At 44.8% G+C, this 16,158-nt stretch overlaps 1 protein-coding gene across 12 annotated transcripts in view; it reads right to left on the reverse strand.

Moving 5' to 3' along the window:
• The window catches only part of EXD3 (exonuclease 3'-5' domain containing 3), a 290,795-nt gene that overhangs the window by 187,249 nt on the left and 87,388 nt on the right, over positions 1–16,158 (reverse strand). For 8 of the 12 annotated variants that reach the window (XM_055720413.1, XM_055720415.1, XM_055720408.1 and 5 more), the window contains 3 exons: positions 9,529–9,593; positions 5,214–5,384; positions 3,783–3,950 (listed from right to left, as the gene is read on the reverse strand). In XM_055720413.1, coding sequence (XP_055576388.1) covers positions 3,783–3,950; positions 5,214–5,384; positions 9,529–9,593 — 404 coding nt within the window. The remainder of the gene's footprint in view (positions 1–3,782; positions 3,951–5,213; positions 5,385–9,528; positions 9,594–16,158) is intronic. The other 4 variants (XM_055720414.1, XM_055720409.1, XM_055720411.1 and 1 more) reach the window with 2 other exon arrangements.

Genomic DNA, 16,158 nt, shown 5'->3' on the forward strand with positions numbered 1-16,158 from the left:
AGAGATATTTTCACTGTCCTGAGAACAGCTCAAAAAAGTCAGAGTGAAGAAATCCAAAATCTGAATGCCCATTAATGGGCTCAATCAATCTTAACACTGACCTGTATTGACAGATTTCCAAAATACACCATGTGTACTCAAGCACCATGTATGAAGTAGGAGTACAAACAGTAACACCCTTGAATCAGTGTTCAAAACATCATTACACTGAAAATTGAAGGTCATGTTGCTCATTGAACGCACACATTTTTACACCTTAGCATATCTGTATACCTTTAAGTTTTTAGTCAACCACCCTTTCTACCAAATTATCAAATAAATTCTGTACTACTAATGTCAATTCAACTTTGAATTCTGTGTCTACAGAGCTTTTTCTCTGGGTACTCCAAGTTGTTTTAGGACAAATTTTAACAACTGAATTTTAACAGATAATCCACATTACCTTAATTGAAAGATCAAACATTAACTTAACATATAGAATCAACCTTCATTTATTTGTAGAAATTAATGGATGAAACTACAGCAGTAGAAAAATATGCTTAGGTTTTGAAAACAGAGAACTCTGGATGGACAACAACCAAAAAAACTGTTTAAAAAGTAAATACTCCCTGTCCCACCAACAGCTTAGTCCAATATTCTTGTTTAAGAACCAAACCGATGAAGGGGAGAAAAATGCTGCTTGTCACTGATACGGAGAAGTTGGAGTGGGAGGTCTCTCAGGCCCAAGAATATTTCTGGTTGTCAGAGGCTAAAAAGATTATTTATTGTTTCCTTCCTAAACCCAGCTCCACTGCCACCTGTTCAGAATTTACTATAAAGCTGTTAAACAAGACAAGAACTTTGATGCTGACTGTGAAAACAAGTTTCACTGTATCTGACCCAAGCAACACTCACTACTGATCCAGAAGCAAAGGAATTTGATTTTTTTCTTTAAGCACAGCTATCTTTTTACCTTTATAAGCTGTTTAAAAAATGTAAATAAAATAACTCAGTGGACAATAGAGGGCATTCATCCCACAGAAAGACAGCCGCCACCCTTAGACATGAAATATCGCAGCACATTAAGTCATGAGACCCCGCTAATCAAAGCTGACAGGGCCCTGAATGTGATTTCTGCTGAGACTTAGCGATATCATGGGGCACTGAAGCATGCACAGCCTGCCAGACTGCCCCTGTTCATGTGACAATGGCTTTTATTCCCGAAAGGGGCCTGCGAGTGACAAGAGTCCCCTTTGTCTTTAGGCTCCCGCATTCGCAGTGCAAGAGAGGTTCATTCAAGCAGCCCCAGACACTCTTTGAAAGGCTGAAGTGTAACATAAGATGACCATGAAACACTAGCTTGCCTTCTGCCTACCCCTCATTCTTCTCAAGCACAGCCTGGCCTATTCAGGGCCTCTCACAGACTCGCTCGCACTGCATTACCCCCGGTCTGCTGAATCCCACCATTGTCCCGGCCCCACTGGCTGCCATCGCCCTTCCCACAGCACTGCCCCCCGGCCACCCCGCCAGGCTCCAGCACGGCCCGGGGCAGCCCAGCTCCAGGCCGGCGCTGAGCCATGGCCCGTGGCCTTGGAAGGGACAAAGTGGCCACATTTCACCTGAAATGACAACGTTAAACCCTTCTGCCTCTGCCCACCATGGGTGCCGTGAATAGCAGGCCCAGAGGTGGCAAGCGCAGCTCCAGGGCGCCCTGCGAGGCCCTGTGCCGCCACACTCCGTCGGCAGCTGCCAGCGCCCTTCACAAAAGAATGGAGAAAACCCCCAAATGCCTCCAAAACCACTTACACCTCCCTGCTTTTTCCTTTGACTCACCGCATCAGCTCGCCCGTCTGCATGACGGGAGCACCAGTGCCATTCACTGGCCATGCTCCCCCGCAGGCGCCTCCTCACCACAGCTACTACTTTTTATGCTAAATCAGAAGCAAATTAGCTCCGCCTGCACCATCTTCCACTGAACACACCACACCTGTGCACAGCACACGGTGGGGTCCTGCCGCTGCCAGCCACAACCCGCCTCAGCTTTTGACCAGCTCTGCTAAAACAAGGTGCACCGGGAGGGCCCGATGGGCTTCAGAGATCTGGGATCTCGGGGATCTCATCTTCTGACTAGATCTTCTCCAAAAGCCCTGTGAGGGAAAGGAGCCTGAACCCATGGGGCAGAGCCGGGGACCCCCACGGTTCGTGCAACGCAGTAGGAAATGCATCAGAGCAGGCAAAGGGAACAGTGCACTCTAGAATGAATGCCTGGTGTCTGACTGTATATACAGCAAGAAAATAAGCAACCACAGCAAGGATTTATAAGGGTTTCAGCCCTTTCAGGTGAGAGGCAGAAGAGCCCAAAATCTCACACGTGAATCTGCGGTACTGAGCCATCTGAAAGATGGCAAGGAGCAGGACAGACACACCACAGCCCACCACAAGTGCTCAGAGCCCTAGTTCCAGGTTTTTGGTGTTAGTTGCTGTGATCTTAGGTATGATCAGTCCCCAAGGGCAGTAAAAGACTTCCTGTTATTCTTGAAGATAATTCTATTCATCCTTCTGGCAACAAAACAAAACTAGAAGAAAGTTATGGCTGAGGGTGAGCAACAGTTGAGGTTTCCTGTTCTTCACATGGGGAATGACTAGTAAAAGAGCTTTTCTGTGGAAGAAAGAACAGAAAAACAATTCCAGAAAAAAAAATAATTAGAGCTTTCCAACACCAGATCTAGAAAGAACTGCATTTCTAATGAAAACAAAAAATAACTTCGGAGCCATGAACTTAAAACAACAAATCACACTTGAATATATTCAAATACTACATTCCTGTTAGGATTTTCAAACATGTTCAAAACCTTATTGAGCAAAAGAGTAACTTTCAAGCAGCTACCTGTGAACTTCTAATCAAATATAAAATATCTTTGTTTCAGTATTCAAAATGAACAAGAATGGAGTTCCATGATGTCACTTGGGAATTTGGCCTTACTGAAGAATGGGATTTTAAAAATGCTATTTGATTTTTTTCATTTGCTAAACAAGATCAAGCTGTTCTACACCATCAAAGTGAACCATCTTCCTCTGAGAAAAACAAACCTATGTCTTTTGCCTTTTAAAGAAGGAAAAACAAAATAAAAAGCATTAACAGTATTGTAGTTTGCTCATGAGAACACTTGCAAGGCTACCAAGACATCATGGTGATGCCAGACATGCTGCAAGTACTCTAAACCACAGAGTAAAAGATTATCAAATTCTGGGTTTGGTGAACTCCTGCCAGTGTCAGCCACCCAGACTCAAATACACGAGTAGTAACACATTTTGAACATAAGCCTCAATGGTAAAGAGGCTTTGAAACTCCTCAAACTGAGAACCCTTTGGTTAGGGTAATCACATGGGAACAGAGAGATTTTCCAACCCCTCCTCGCTGCAGGCAGATGGGAGATAGCACAGCAGGTCTATGACCAACTACTAAAATCCCTTCTTTTCTTGCCAAGGACAAGGAAAACAAAAAAGAACACAACCGTCCCCTTAAATTCTCCAAATTAAACCCTATTAACCTATTACTTTCAAAGGTCAAAAAAGGGGTGGAGGAAGGATTCGCTGGCATTCTGTACTCAGCCATTAGAAAAAATGAGGTTGAACACAGCCTACTCATGTACATGGGAAGACCATGCTAAGCTGTACCATTCACAGTATGCAGCTGCTGGGATGAAACAGAATTCACATTGAAATGCATCCAAAACAGGACACAGATATTAAAGAGAACTAGAGAGCTGGGTAGGTAAATTTATTTGAAAGACATGACCCACCTCTTTGTAATTGCCCTTGTGATAAAGATGACTGACATGTCCAAGCAAATAGTTCCGGTCTGCTGTATGGAGCTGGTAAATGCTAATTAGAAGGTCAAGAAGATTAGCTGGGCACTGGGCTAGTATTCCAAGTACATGGGCCTGCAGCTTCTTCAGCTTGATGCCAGACTAATAAAAAACAAAACAAAACAAAAAAATCAAACACAGATTTAGTAAAGATGGCTGCAATTCAATGGCAGTTGAAAATGCAGCTTGTTTAAACAGTGGAATAAGCCAATTCCTTGGGAAGGGATTCTCCAATTTCCCCATGGAGTCTGCAAACAGAAATCAGAACAATATGATACACATTTTTTTAACAGCATCCAATTTAAAAACACTAAATGTTTGCGGGATAATTCTGGAAAAGGCATATGGCCTTGTGCAAATGTAAAATATGAAACTGGAAAAATGCCCTCTTTTACTAACAGAGCTATTTAGAAATTCTCCCCTCTAGTTCCCAGCAGAAAATTTTTGAATTCGGCAACTCCCCTCAAGGGAGTCTCACCTATCAGGCAAAAGTATTCAGTTTTCATTCCCAGGTTCACCCCTACATACAAGAAGGGGAGGAAAAGCAAAAGCATCCTCAAAAGATACACAGATAGAAGTATTAATCCTTGTGTTCCTACATGATTGTTTGACACAGGGACTCCAGTGCCAGTAGCGCTTCACTGCACTTTGCAGATACTGTAATGGCAGAGCTCAATATCTAAAAAGAGCCATTTTGAAAAATGGGACATGAAACAGCACAACTATAGAAGTATCTCGCAGTTCAGAGGCAAAAGCATACAAAAAAGATAAAATCTCAGTAGGTCAGAATATATGAAGACATAAGGAATGGTAAATATTAGGATGTATAATCTGATGACCCAACGTTACAAAGCTAATCATTCAGCTGCTGAAAAGTCATACTGTTACCATTTTCTGCATTCCCGATGATAAAAGCTCCCCGCCATATGGCAGGAGTTAAGCAATCGTACAGTAACTGGCTTCTATTTGCAGAACTGGAAGAATATGCAGAGTAGATTACTGCAATTGGTTTTATCCTGACAGCAGGGATGCGAGTTCCAGTGGGAAAGCCTCCAGCCTGGCAAAGGCTGCTGCAAGATCAACGCTTGATCGAAAGTGGTTTGATCTGGAAAGATGGAAATCCCAGCTTGGAAGGGGAAACGGAGCTCTCACATCACAGCTTCTAATATTATTTCATTTTCAGGCCAGCATACAACAGACAACAACAACTCAGTTCAAATTTCACACCTTGTCACACCATGGTTGTACGAGACTACAGAGAAGATGCTGGACTATAGAATACAGTGAAATTGGGAACACCTGAGGGACATCAAAATCAATTGCCCTCTCCTTTCTCCAGGCTTTCTTGCTCTTTCTTTTTCTAACCTGTTGAACAGCAGGATGCTCTTTTATCCAAAGCTGCAACTCAGTGGTGATGTAATACCCGAGGGAATGCCCTTTCCCCTTCCAATCACTGCTGCTCTCCAGCATGTCCAGGAGTCCTGCCAATGGGTCCTCCAGTCCTGCAAAGCCCCGCCTGATTTCTTCCTTGAGCTGCTGAGATACAAAACCACATTGTCATGTACAAAAAGATTAGTGAATCCTCCCTTCCCCCAGTTGAACACAAAGCTTTATTTTTTTTAATTTAATCTATTCAGAGAGGTAACTGTTGCTATTCAGCCACCATCCGCGCCTCCAGTGACTTTTCATGTCATTACAGATTCCTTCATGGCTCACTGCACCTCAAACCCAATGGGAAAAGCAGCAATTGTCCACACTAATTATCCCATAAAGACAGAGAAGTTGTTCTGTGGGGCAGACAAAGGGGCTTGGGATTTGGGGGAGGGGAAGAAAAGTAGTGAGCTGGAGCAAGGGGTCTTATTAGGAAAATGGCAATACGAAGGTAGATAACCGGGCTCAAAAACCTACTGAGCTTCTAACAGACCTACAAGTAATAAAGCATATAAACCCCTCCTCCTCATTTGTGTACCACACATTTTCACATGTGACTTTATAGCCACTTCAGCCACGATGGCATAATGCTCCTCACCAAAACAGGAATATTTGGGAACATCAAAATAGTTTGGATTTTACACACAAGATTAAAAAGCAAGAAATACCACAGTTCAAACTCTGTCAGATTGCCACGCTACAGATCTACGCTCCTTTCCTCCATACCTACCTGAGCAGGGTATTTTCTGTTGACCGCCTGCTGCCACTGCACATCAAGGACTGCACACCTCCACAAGCCTAAAGGCCGTACGAAGGGGCTCAGAACATGGGAAAACTCCACGCCATAAATCTTAGGAATCCCAGGGTGATGTGTTTAGAAATGTGAAGGAACTGGACACTCACTTTGTGAATGTTAATAGGCTACTTACTACCCATCTGGTAGAAGTGATAAATTAGCAGTACTGAGCAATATCTTTATAATGTTTACATTAGAAGTAGTTTCCAAGGAGCTTGGAGGGTTGGCAGGGTGAAGAAGTGGCATCCTTCAGTACCCACACAGGACCTTTCACTGCATGGTACACGTACTGGCGTGCAGCAAGGCAAAAGCAGAGACAGAAAACAAGAAATCACTAAGAGCAGCTGCTCCCTTTCTTTTCTGGCTAAAAAAGCAAAATCCAAAAGATGCTTATTCCTGCCTGCAGCCAACACTTGTAATTTACTGTATATGATGGCCCCAGTTGTAGCTTCCAATGGAAACAACATAAAGTTTGAAGAACGACATGGAAAACAAAAGAAAATCTACAGAAAATTTGCCAATGAATTTGCTCTTTTTTATTCATCAACAAATTTACTGGAAGACAGTTATTTTCCATAGTGTCTTTCATGTCTGGAAAAACCACAAAACCTATCATTTACAACAGAAACTGTTTCTTTCTCACTAGATTATCAAATGCAGTATGAAAAAGCTGATGACTACCAAAGATGTGACTTTAGATAACAGATTTCTCCCTGTAAGTATTTTTCCCCGTGGTAAGAATTTGCAACATTAAACACCGGACTCCAACTCCACTGCAAGATTCAGCAGAAGGAAAAGGCAAGCTCTTATCCAACCACAAATATCCAACACAACAGCCAAAGGAAAACAAAGCAACTCGCCAACTAAACTGCACTGTTTATAAATGGCCTCTCTTCTTTTTTTCTGCCCCTCCCGCCCTACCGACAAAGCCCCACTTCAGCAAATTTAGACTGAACAAGAGCTTTCACCATTCTGCTCAGCTCCTCCTTGGGCTGGAGTCAGAGCCCGGGCTTTGGCAGGATGGGCTCCAGCAGACACTAGGTCCTGCGAGACCTTAAACCTGCTTTCACACCAGAGCTTCTCAAACACTGACACAACTGCTAGGAGCACCAACTGTTGTTCTCTAGACTGAGTCTTGACTTCATAACAGTTAGACTTTGATGAGCAGGGGAAAAGCCGCCTTCAAAACTTCCTAGCAATCTGGAGACTTCAACTATGGGGTGTAGAGTTTGGGGGGGATAAAACAAGAAAAAAAAAAAAAGGCATGAGACACCTAAATCAGAAAGGAAAGAGTGCTGTGCTACTTGGCTGTCTGTGCCAGAGAAGGATTCCTCTCAACATGTAATTGCCATTTCCATTTCAATTGATTCCCATGGCAGGGTATGCTCCTTGGGGGATTTCTACAGCCTGACAGATCATGGGAATAGGAAAATTTTGCTGATGCTCAAACTACGTACTCTTTCATTCAGTTTTGGTCCCTTATTTCTAGTTAAACAGCTCAGGGCTGTCTGCTGATGCTTCTTGGTTGTTCCAAAGCTGTCTTTCCTATGTAGGAAATGACCATGTCTTACACAGATGTTCCAGGACCGAAGTCACGCCCAGGACAGATACCCTCCTTCTGCTCATGGTCACTGATTTGGGACCAATGAGCTGATTTACACTAGTTAATATACAGTATTGACTTACATTGACACACAGCGAGAGGCAAAGCAGCACCCTGCCATTTAAATGTCAGTGGAGCAGATTGAGTCGTATTTAAGTCAGCTTCCCTCATTTATTTGAACTGGACCGTTGGATGGAAGCCGCAGCACCACACACCTCGCATTACACACAGAGGGCAAGGAGCAGCTGACCCTGAAAAAGCGTCTACACTTGCTGTGGGTGTACTGTATGTCTGAAGGGTGGCGATGCCCTGAGCATGGATTAGCCCACCACAGTGACAGCGTGACAAGCACGTGTCAGAAACCATTGGGGATATTCATGCAGTGCTCCCCACCTTAAAGGCAGCTGCTGCTGTGCCACCACCTGGTCCCACCACAGCCCTCCTCATCTCTCTGGAAAGGCTTTCCTTGTGGTTCAGGAACACACCCTCCAGGTTCACAAACATGCTTCTGCCTGTCCCTGCAGCCACGTGGAGCTGCCCGAAGGGTGGGCCTGAGGGGCTGCAGCCTGTACGCTCTGCAAAACCACACCACTCAGTGGGATGACCATTCCAGAAACAAACTGAATAAGCAGAGCTGCAAGTGTGACTCACGGGGATCCTCAATCTTTTCCACCCTCAGCAGGAAAGCTGCAGTGCTCTCTGCCCAAGGACACGTCCATGGGCGGCTCTGTCTTTTTCAGACTATTTTTTTTTCACAATTCACACACATCCCAGGGTACACAGTACAGAGATTTTGATGATTACTCTTTTGTACTGTTGTTTTGTGGGATTAACTGCCCTCAAGACCTAACAAATAATATTTTTTTCCTCCAACTCTAACAAAACGTGATAGAAAGCTCAAGGCTTCAGAGTTGCTGAGCTCAAGTCTATGTCGGTGACTGACCATTTGGAAAGGCACCTCTCACACGGTGTTTCCAGTTGTTTCATTATTCTGGCTGGGAACCACAGACTATCAGCAATGGAAAGTCTTAAGTGCAGCAGACAAGGACAATGACTAAACACTCTAGCCACCTAGGATGGAGCACATACACCAAGGTACTCAGCCACGCCAGTCATCTCACACAGGACACATTCTACGTGGCTGTGTGGTAAACTGCAGGGTTTCAGGTCTTTTAGAAAAGCATCTGGGCTATGAACCTGCCTGAACAATGCAGAGTTAAACATGGGAAACTCACCACTAAGCTGATGCATCTAGTGTTTTTGTTAGTTTTCAAGCCCCCAAATTTAGACGAAGTATATTTTATTCCCTATGAGAAATCTCCATGTAGAGTCCATAGGGTGCTGTATAAAAATATAGCACTAATTTTAGACAGGCAGTGTAAATTGCATTCACCACTCTAAAAGGCAAAACCAAACCAAATCAGAAAAAAATAGTAAAAATACTTTTAATATGAAGGCTTTGATATCATTCCACTTGGCAAAGAGCACTTTTCTACTGACTTCAACCCTCATTTTTCAGCTACTAGAAATATTCTTCCCCCTCCCCCAAAGATCCTCCATTTAATGGACAAAAAAAGTGCTTAAAAGAAAACAAAAGCAACTTTGATTTCCCCCCCCCTCTGTAACTCAGTCCTGTAAACTTCAGCTCTTTTATACGAGCCCCTGAGCTGCTTCACATCACAGAGCTACCTTTTCTTTCCACTTCTTGCTGCAAATACATAGGCTCTTCCCGTGCATGTTGGAACTGAAAGCAATCATGAAGAATTGCAGGTCTGACCTAAGCGTTCTGCGTCTGGACATGCTCTGCATGCAGTTATTAACTGCAGTGTGGAGGGGAGGCTCAGCCTTACCTTCTTCATCTCTTTCTTTGTCCAGAGAAGCTGAAGGGTTTTCAGCAATAGAAGTGGGTCCTGGCCTGGAGGAGGGGGAAAAGAGAGAGAGGGAAAGAGAGAAAAGAGGGGAGAAAAACAAAACAAAACAGATTTATTGGCTCTGTATAGGCAGCCTAGACACACTGGTGCATTGTTTCACTGCAGAGAAATCAGCTACCCCATGCCAGTGTGTTTGAAACCACCAACCTTCCAACTGTCAGTCAGGATTAAAGTGCTAAAATCCCTCACTCTGAAATCCTAACAAAATAACAGACATCATCCATGCATGGCTTTAACTAAACACCCACATGGGCTCAAATACTGAAAAGCTGTATTGGTGCATTTACAACTAAATCATGCTGCTGCTACACACCAAATACATCCTCACCAGTCCCGTCCCCCCCCCTCTTCCCCTTTTTAATATTAAAACAAAATGGTCCTAGAAGAGTAAGCATCTTGCACAGGTTGGAAAGGATTATCAACACACTAATGTTTAATGAAATGGCTCCAAAGTGTTAACGTCATCGCAACCTGTGGATGGAAGGCACGGGTGAGTGAATTTATGGGAAGATCAGCCTCTCTTTCCCTGGCAGGCGCAGGGCAGCCTTTGTGTGCTGGAGAGCCAAGCCTGCCTGTGCCGGGCCAGCCACGCGGGCATGGAAGCAGGCAGGGCTCTGACGTGATTCAGGCAAGATCACCTGAGGAAGAGGAAAGATGACATGCTGCTGCGGTTAGTGGCAAGGCTAAGAAAGAAGGGTGATCAAACATTTCAAAAGGAGGTTATTTGGGATATTTCACTTTTCACCTAGTTATTTGAGAACTTACAGTCAGTTGTTATTTTGTATCTATTATCATTTATCAGTATTATTCATCATCCCAGTATTTCTGAACCAAATGTTTAGGAATATTTCATTTTTAAAGCAGTAACATTTTTGTTATCTGATTCTGTATAATTTGCAATCATTTACTTATTAAACCATGACTCAGAATATTCTGAATGAAAATCTTCTACCGCATCAGCAGTTTAAACATGAAGAATGACTTTAAAAATCTGAATGAGTTCTCCAAAAACACTCCTCATATACTTAGTGCACCCCCTCTTATGTTTTTATAAAGCCAAAAGAAAAACGTTGAACTGAAAAGGAAACATCCCCTCAATCACCTTCTGTGTTCTACAGTTCCTAAATAGCTCATTTCCAAAGGCTAGATTTCTTGCTTAGTATCCCATCTCACTTCATATTTCAGGTCACAAAAAGCTACTTCAACTGTGAAAAGTTCTACCTCATCCAACTAAACTCCAAAATACTACATTTATGATATATTTTAAGTAGCAAGCTGATTACTGGTTGAGCCAAAAGAATGGTAGTATTCCCATTATCCACTAACCTCTGGGAAACACCAGCCAAATTAAACCCGCCACACTTACAATTCCTAAGATAACATTTTCTCTCATCTCTGGTTGTTCTGAAATCTTGAACTCTCCAAACACTGGCTGTTCTCAGCTACCGCTTCTCCTTTGGAAAAAGAGAAGTCTCTTTTTATAACAAAACAGAAGAAAATCCAGATCCCTACTCCCCACAAAATTAGCAACCAACAGTTAAATTCAGCCCATGTGTGTGCGCGTGCATATATACACACTCTCCTCTTGGCTTGACTCCCAAAGAAATTTATACACACACAGAGGAAAAAAATTAGAATGTAACCCAGTGTGTAACCAAATACACTGTAAATCTGAACTGTAATTAATGCAGTGAACAAGACGGAATGATACAGGAAATGAGAGCAGTTAGGAAAGCAGTGTTTCACTCCAGATACAGCCAATAATTCAACTTGTTAAAAAGCTTTCTAAACCTCAATCAATAAACAAAACAAGCCCTTTTCTTACATGACTTTTTCCTACCTTACCTCCCTGTAACCGAAATCTGATCTCACCCTGTTTTCAATACATAGACGCATAAAAACTGTCTCCAGTCATTTTAAACGACGCAGCATGTTGCCAGCATGCCATCGTGCAAGCATGGGTAAGTAGGAAACAACCTTCCCCCTCCCCAAACCGTGGCAGGAAACGCACCCATAACCCATAACCTCGGCGCTGCCGAGCCCCGCTGTTGGGCAGCCAGGCCAGGGCCGAACTGCTGGGGCAGGAGAAGGGTGACCACGAGGAGGGCAACCACCCACCTTCTGGTGACCTGACCAAATGGTTTTGCTCTCCATGCAGTCTGTGCACAAGAAAGAGGCAATTCCCACTCAATTCTCCAGAACAGGGATGGAACAAGGGGAAAAAAAACTGGAAGTGTTTTGCTGCTTCAAGCACATCGGTAGGAAAAGGATGGCTAGTGAAAAAGCAGGCCAGCTGCTGAATGAGTGGGGAGCTCTGGTGATGAAGGACACAGAGAAGGTGAAGTTACTGAATGCTGCCTTTGCGTCAGTCTTTATTCCCATGGCTGGCCCTCAGGTTTCCCAGACCCTGGGGCAAGAGAGCAAGTCTGGAGAAAGGAAGACTTTCCCTCGGTCAAGGAAGATCATGTTGGAGATCATTCAAGCAAATCTGACACCCACAAATCCATGGGCCCTGATGGGATGTACCCCCGAGTGCTGAGGGAGCTGGCAGATGTCATTGCTAAGCCACTCTCCATCATCACTGAAAGGTCACAGAGAACAAGAGAGGCACCAGAGGACTGGAGGAAAGCCAGTGTCACTCCAGTCTTCAAAAAGGGCAAGAAGGAGAACCCAGAAAACTACGGGCCCGTCAGCCTCACCTCCATCCCTGGAAAGGTGATGGAACAGCTCATCCTGGAGGTCATCTCCAAGCATGTGGAGGAGAAGGTTATCAGGAATAGTCAGCATGGATTCACCAAGGAGAAACCACGATTGACCAACCTAACAGACTTCTGATGGAATGACTGGCTAGGTAGGTGAGGGGAGAGTGGTGGATGTTGTCTACCTTGACCTTGGCGAGGCTTTTGGCACTCTCTCCCATAACGCCCTCACAGGTAAGCTCGGGCAGTGGGTTAGGTGAGCGGCAGCGAGGCGGGCTGAGAGCTGGCTGAAGGGCAGAGCTCGGAGGGCTGTGAGCGGCGGCGCAGAGCCTGGCTGGAGGCCTGCAGCTCGCGGGGTTCCCAGCGGTCAGTGCTGGGTCCTGTCCTGTTCGGCTCATTCATCAGTGACCTGGGTGAAGGGACAGCACGCGGCCTCGGCAAGTTCGCTGATGAAACAGAACTGGGAGGAGCGGCTGGTCCCCCCGAGGCTGCGCTGCCGTTCAGCCAGACCCGGACAGGCTGGAGGGTCGGCGTTCAGCCAGACCCGGACAGGCTGGAGGGTCGGCGCAGGGAACCTAATGCGGTTCAGCGAAGGCAAGTGCAGGGTCCTGCCCCTGGGGAGGGGCAGCCCCACACACCAGCACAGGCTGGGGCTGGTCTGCTGGGGGGCAGCTCTGCGGGGAAGGACCCGGGAGCGCCGGTGCAGCACGTTGCCCGTGGGCCAGCAGTGTGCCCTCGTGGCCGAGAAGGCCAGTGGGATCCTGGTGCATGAGGAGAAGCGGGGCCAGCAGGTGGAGGGAGGTGATCTCTCCCTCTGCTCAGCCCTGGTGGGGCTGCATCTGGAGTGCTGGGTCCGGTTCTGGGCTCCCCAGGTCAAGAGAGACAGGGAGCTACTGGGGGGGTCCAGCGGAGGCTACGAGGATGATGAGGGGACTGGAGCATCTCCCTGACGAGGAAGGGCTGAGAGCGCTGGCCTGTTTAGCCTGGAGGAGGGAAGGCTGAGAGGGATCTTATCCATGTCTACAAGCATCTTAAGGGCAAGTGTCCAGAGGACGGGACCAGGCTCTTTTCAGCGGTGCCCAGCGACAGGACAGGGGGCAACAGGCACAAACTGCAACACAGGGATTTCCATCTGAGGAAAAAATTCTTTATATTGAGGGTGACCGAGCACTGGCACAGGCTGCCCAGAGGCTGTGGGGTCTCCTTCTCTGGGGACATTCAGACCCCACCTGGATGTGACTGTGCAGCCTGCTCGAGGAGAACCTGCTTCAGCAGGGGGTGGACTAGGTGGTCTCCAGAGGTTCCTTCCAATCCTGACCATGCTGTGATTCTGTGAAATATTAACTGCAGTACGCTGGTGTCAGAACAGTGCCGTTTCCTCCCTTCCCTTGCAAAATTTTGTAAGTATCTAAGAATGAAACATAGCCAGAAGCTAAACATAGCAAAATAACCCACAAGCAGTCACTCCTAGAGCCAAACATAAACAAGACAAGGAAACAGTATGCTTTTGCTAGTCCCACCAGAGCAAAAAGACGCTGTGGTTCACATTGGATTTGAGCTATTGTATCTAGCTCCCCTCCAGCTAGGACAGGAGATGTAAATGTGAAGGTCCACATCATTTTAGCTCCTGAAAGAAATGAACATCTTTTCTTCCTCCTGCAAGACCTCTCTGGGGCACTGGCTTTTCTCATGGTTCTCCTGGCACCCCTAAAGAGTGAAAAAAAAGTGTCTTTGGCATGGATAATAAAGCAGCAACAGTACTGTTATGTTTCCATTGAAATACCAAATAGGTTCCTGCTCATCCACATTCAAAAAGGAACCAGAGAAGCGGCAGGAAGCTAATGCCAGGATATCCAAGGAAAAAGGACAGGACCTTACAAGGAGTTTCTCAAGGTTTCCAGAACAAATCTGGAGAGCAGACGATGGCTCAACACAAAAGGGAGAGAGGAAGAAATACAAGAGAAGTAAGAACAAAGCAACTGAAAACCAAATAGTCATAACTGAACCACAAGTGCATCTGGGCTCAACTCTGAGGACAAGAACAGGAAAATTCCAGAGTGACCTCCAGACACTGCAGTAGGAGCAAGAAGCAGCAATTACTAAGATACACGTATTAAACCAGTGACAGAATAATGCCTGCAAAAGCAAGGATAGGTCACAGGGGCCAGAAAAATGCCTTCATATGTCACACCAAGAACACCCAGAATCTCCACTTCTAAAAAAAAGATCAGTTTTGCAGGAACTCCTACATACTGAAGAGGTATCCAGCTGTAAGAAAGGCTTGTTCAATGAGCAAAACAAACAAGGATGAGGCCATGTAAAACAGTGTAAAAACCCAGTGCGGCAAGTAGGAGAGCCTCAGCTCCCTGGTCCCAGCTGTGAGCAGCCAAGGATGGCCAGGTCTACCACACTGGAGAGGCCAAGACACGTCTCAGGCCACTGATCCCATTCAGTTCCTAGATCAAGCTCAAAAAGAAAGAGCTCAGTCTGACACTGATCCTCCACAGCTCAAAAAAAGGCAGTTGTAGACTACAAAATACCTGGCAAAGCTTCACCGAAAAAAGTTATAGCATTTTGGTGGAGATCTCAAAAAGACACATCTGCACCCACTCCATCAAGACACAACCAACCTCGATTTCTTCATCTGACAGTTTCTCCAAATAGTATGTTGCTGTTTTAAAAATCTTGACATTCGTATATTTCCTTTCAATATTTTTCATTCTGAAAACAAATTTCCTCTGCCCCGAATCTGGTACCAAAATTGGAGGAGATGGTAAATCAAATGTTCTCCAGTTTTCAATAACTGTGGTTACATTTAAAAACCATATAAACCACAAGACTTATATTTTTGAGTTAGAAAAGTGCCCTTGAGGAAAGCCATAAACTACTTTCTGTTCATTCTCTCCTTTTCCTTTGTGCATACATCACTCAAAACCTGCTGTGATCACAACAAAAGCAGTGCCTGTGGGCTGGTGAGGTAAAACAGTGGTTTTGCTATTGCATCCTTGCAAAATTCTGCAGCATTATTCACTGGTTCTGCTGAAACACCCTGGCAAGAGAAACCCACTTTCTGACTGAGGCTCCTTGTGTGTCTCGCATGGGGAAAGCAAGACATCCAACCCCAGAGGAGGAATTTACCAATGAAAAAAAATCTCTCAACACTTTTTCTTTGTGTCAAAAGCCATTGAACACCCCATGGCCCGAGACCTGGAAGAATTACAGTCAACTAATTAAATGATACAGAACGCCAAAAAAAAAAAAAAAAAAAAAAAAAAAAAGCAATCCCAAAAAAGGAGGTTAATGTGACTGAAATGCAGGATCACATCCACCAGCCAGTCAATTACAGCTGAAATTGATGGACAGAAAAGGTCAAGAACAAAATGCTAATGGTTAAGTCTTCTTTAGGCAGACATCTTATACTTGCAAATTAACAGGATGTTAATAAATGTTTAATGGAATATATAACAAAACCAAACCCAACCCGCCTAGTAAACAACCCGTGAATTTTTCCTATTATGTATTGTTTTGTGTGCCCTGTGCCCAAATAAATCCCTGAAATCTGTCCTATGTGGAAAACTCTTGTTAATCTCAACAAGACTTTGACATATTTTTCTGAAAGGAAAATAAAGATTATAGATATTTCAATGTCACCATAAGTGCAGCTAGCCCATTTGCACTTAAAACCTAAAATACATAAATGCACTGGCAATGAACAAAGTGGGGGTGTGTAGGGGAGCAGAGTTATTCAGCCAGCTCATATTTCAGCAGAATAATGGATACACCCAACGCTGCGTAATTTAAATTACATCTGAAAACCAACAAACAGTATGCTATGTAAGAATTAATCATA

This window comes from Falco cherrug, chromosome 9, assembly GCF_023634085.1.
Source record: "Falco cherrug isolate bFalChe1 chromosome 9, bFalChe1.pri, whole genome shotgun sequence".
In the NCBI taxonomy this organism is placed as follows: Eukaryota; Metazoa; Chordata; class Aves; order Falconiformes; family Falconidae; genus Falco; species Falco cherrug.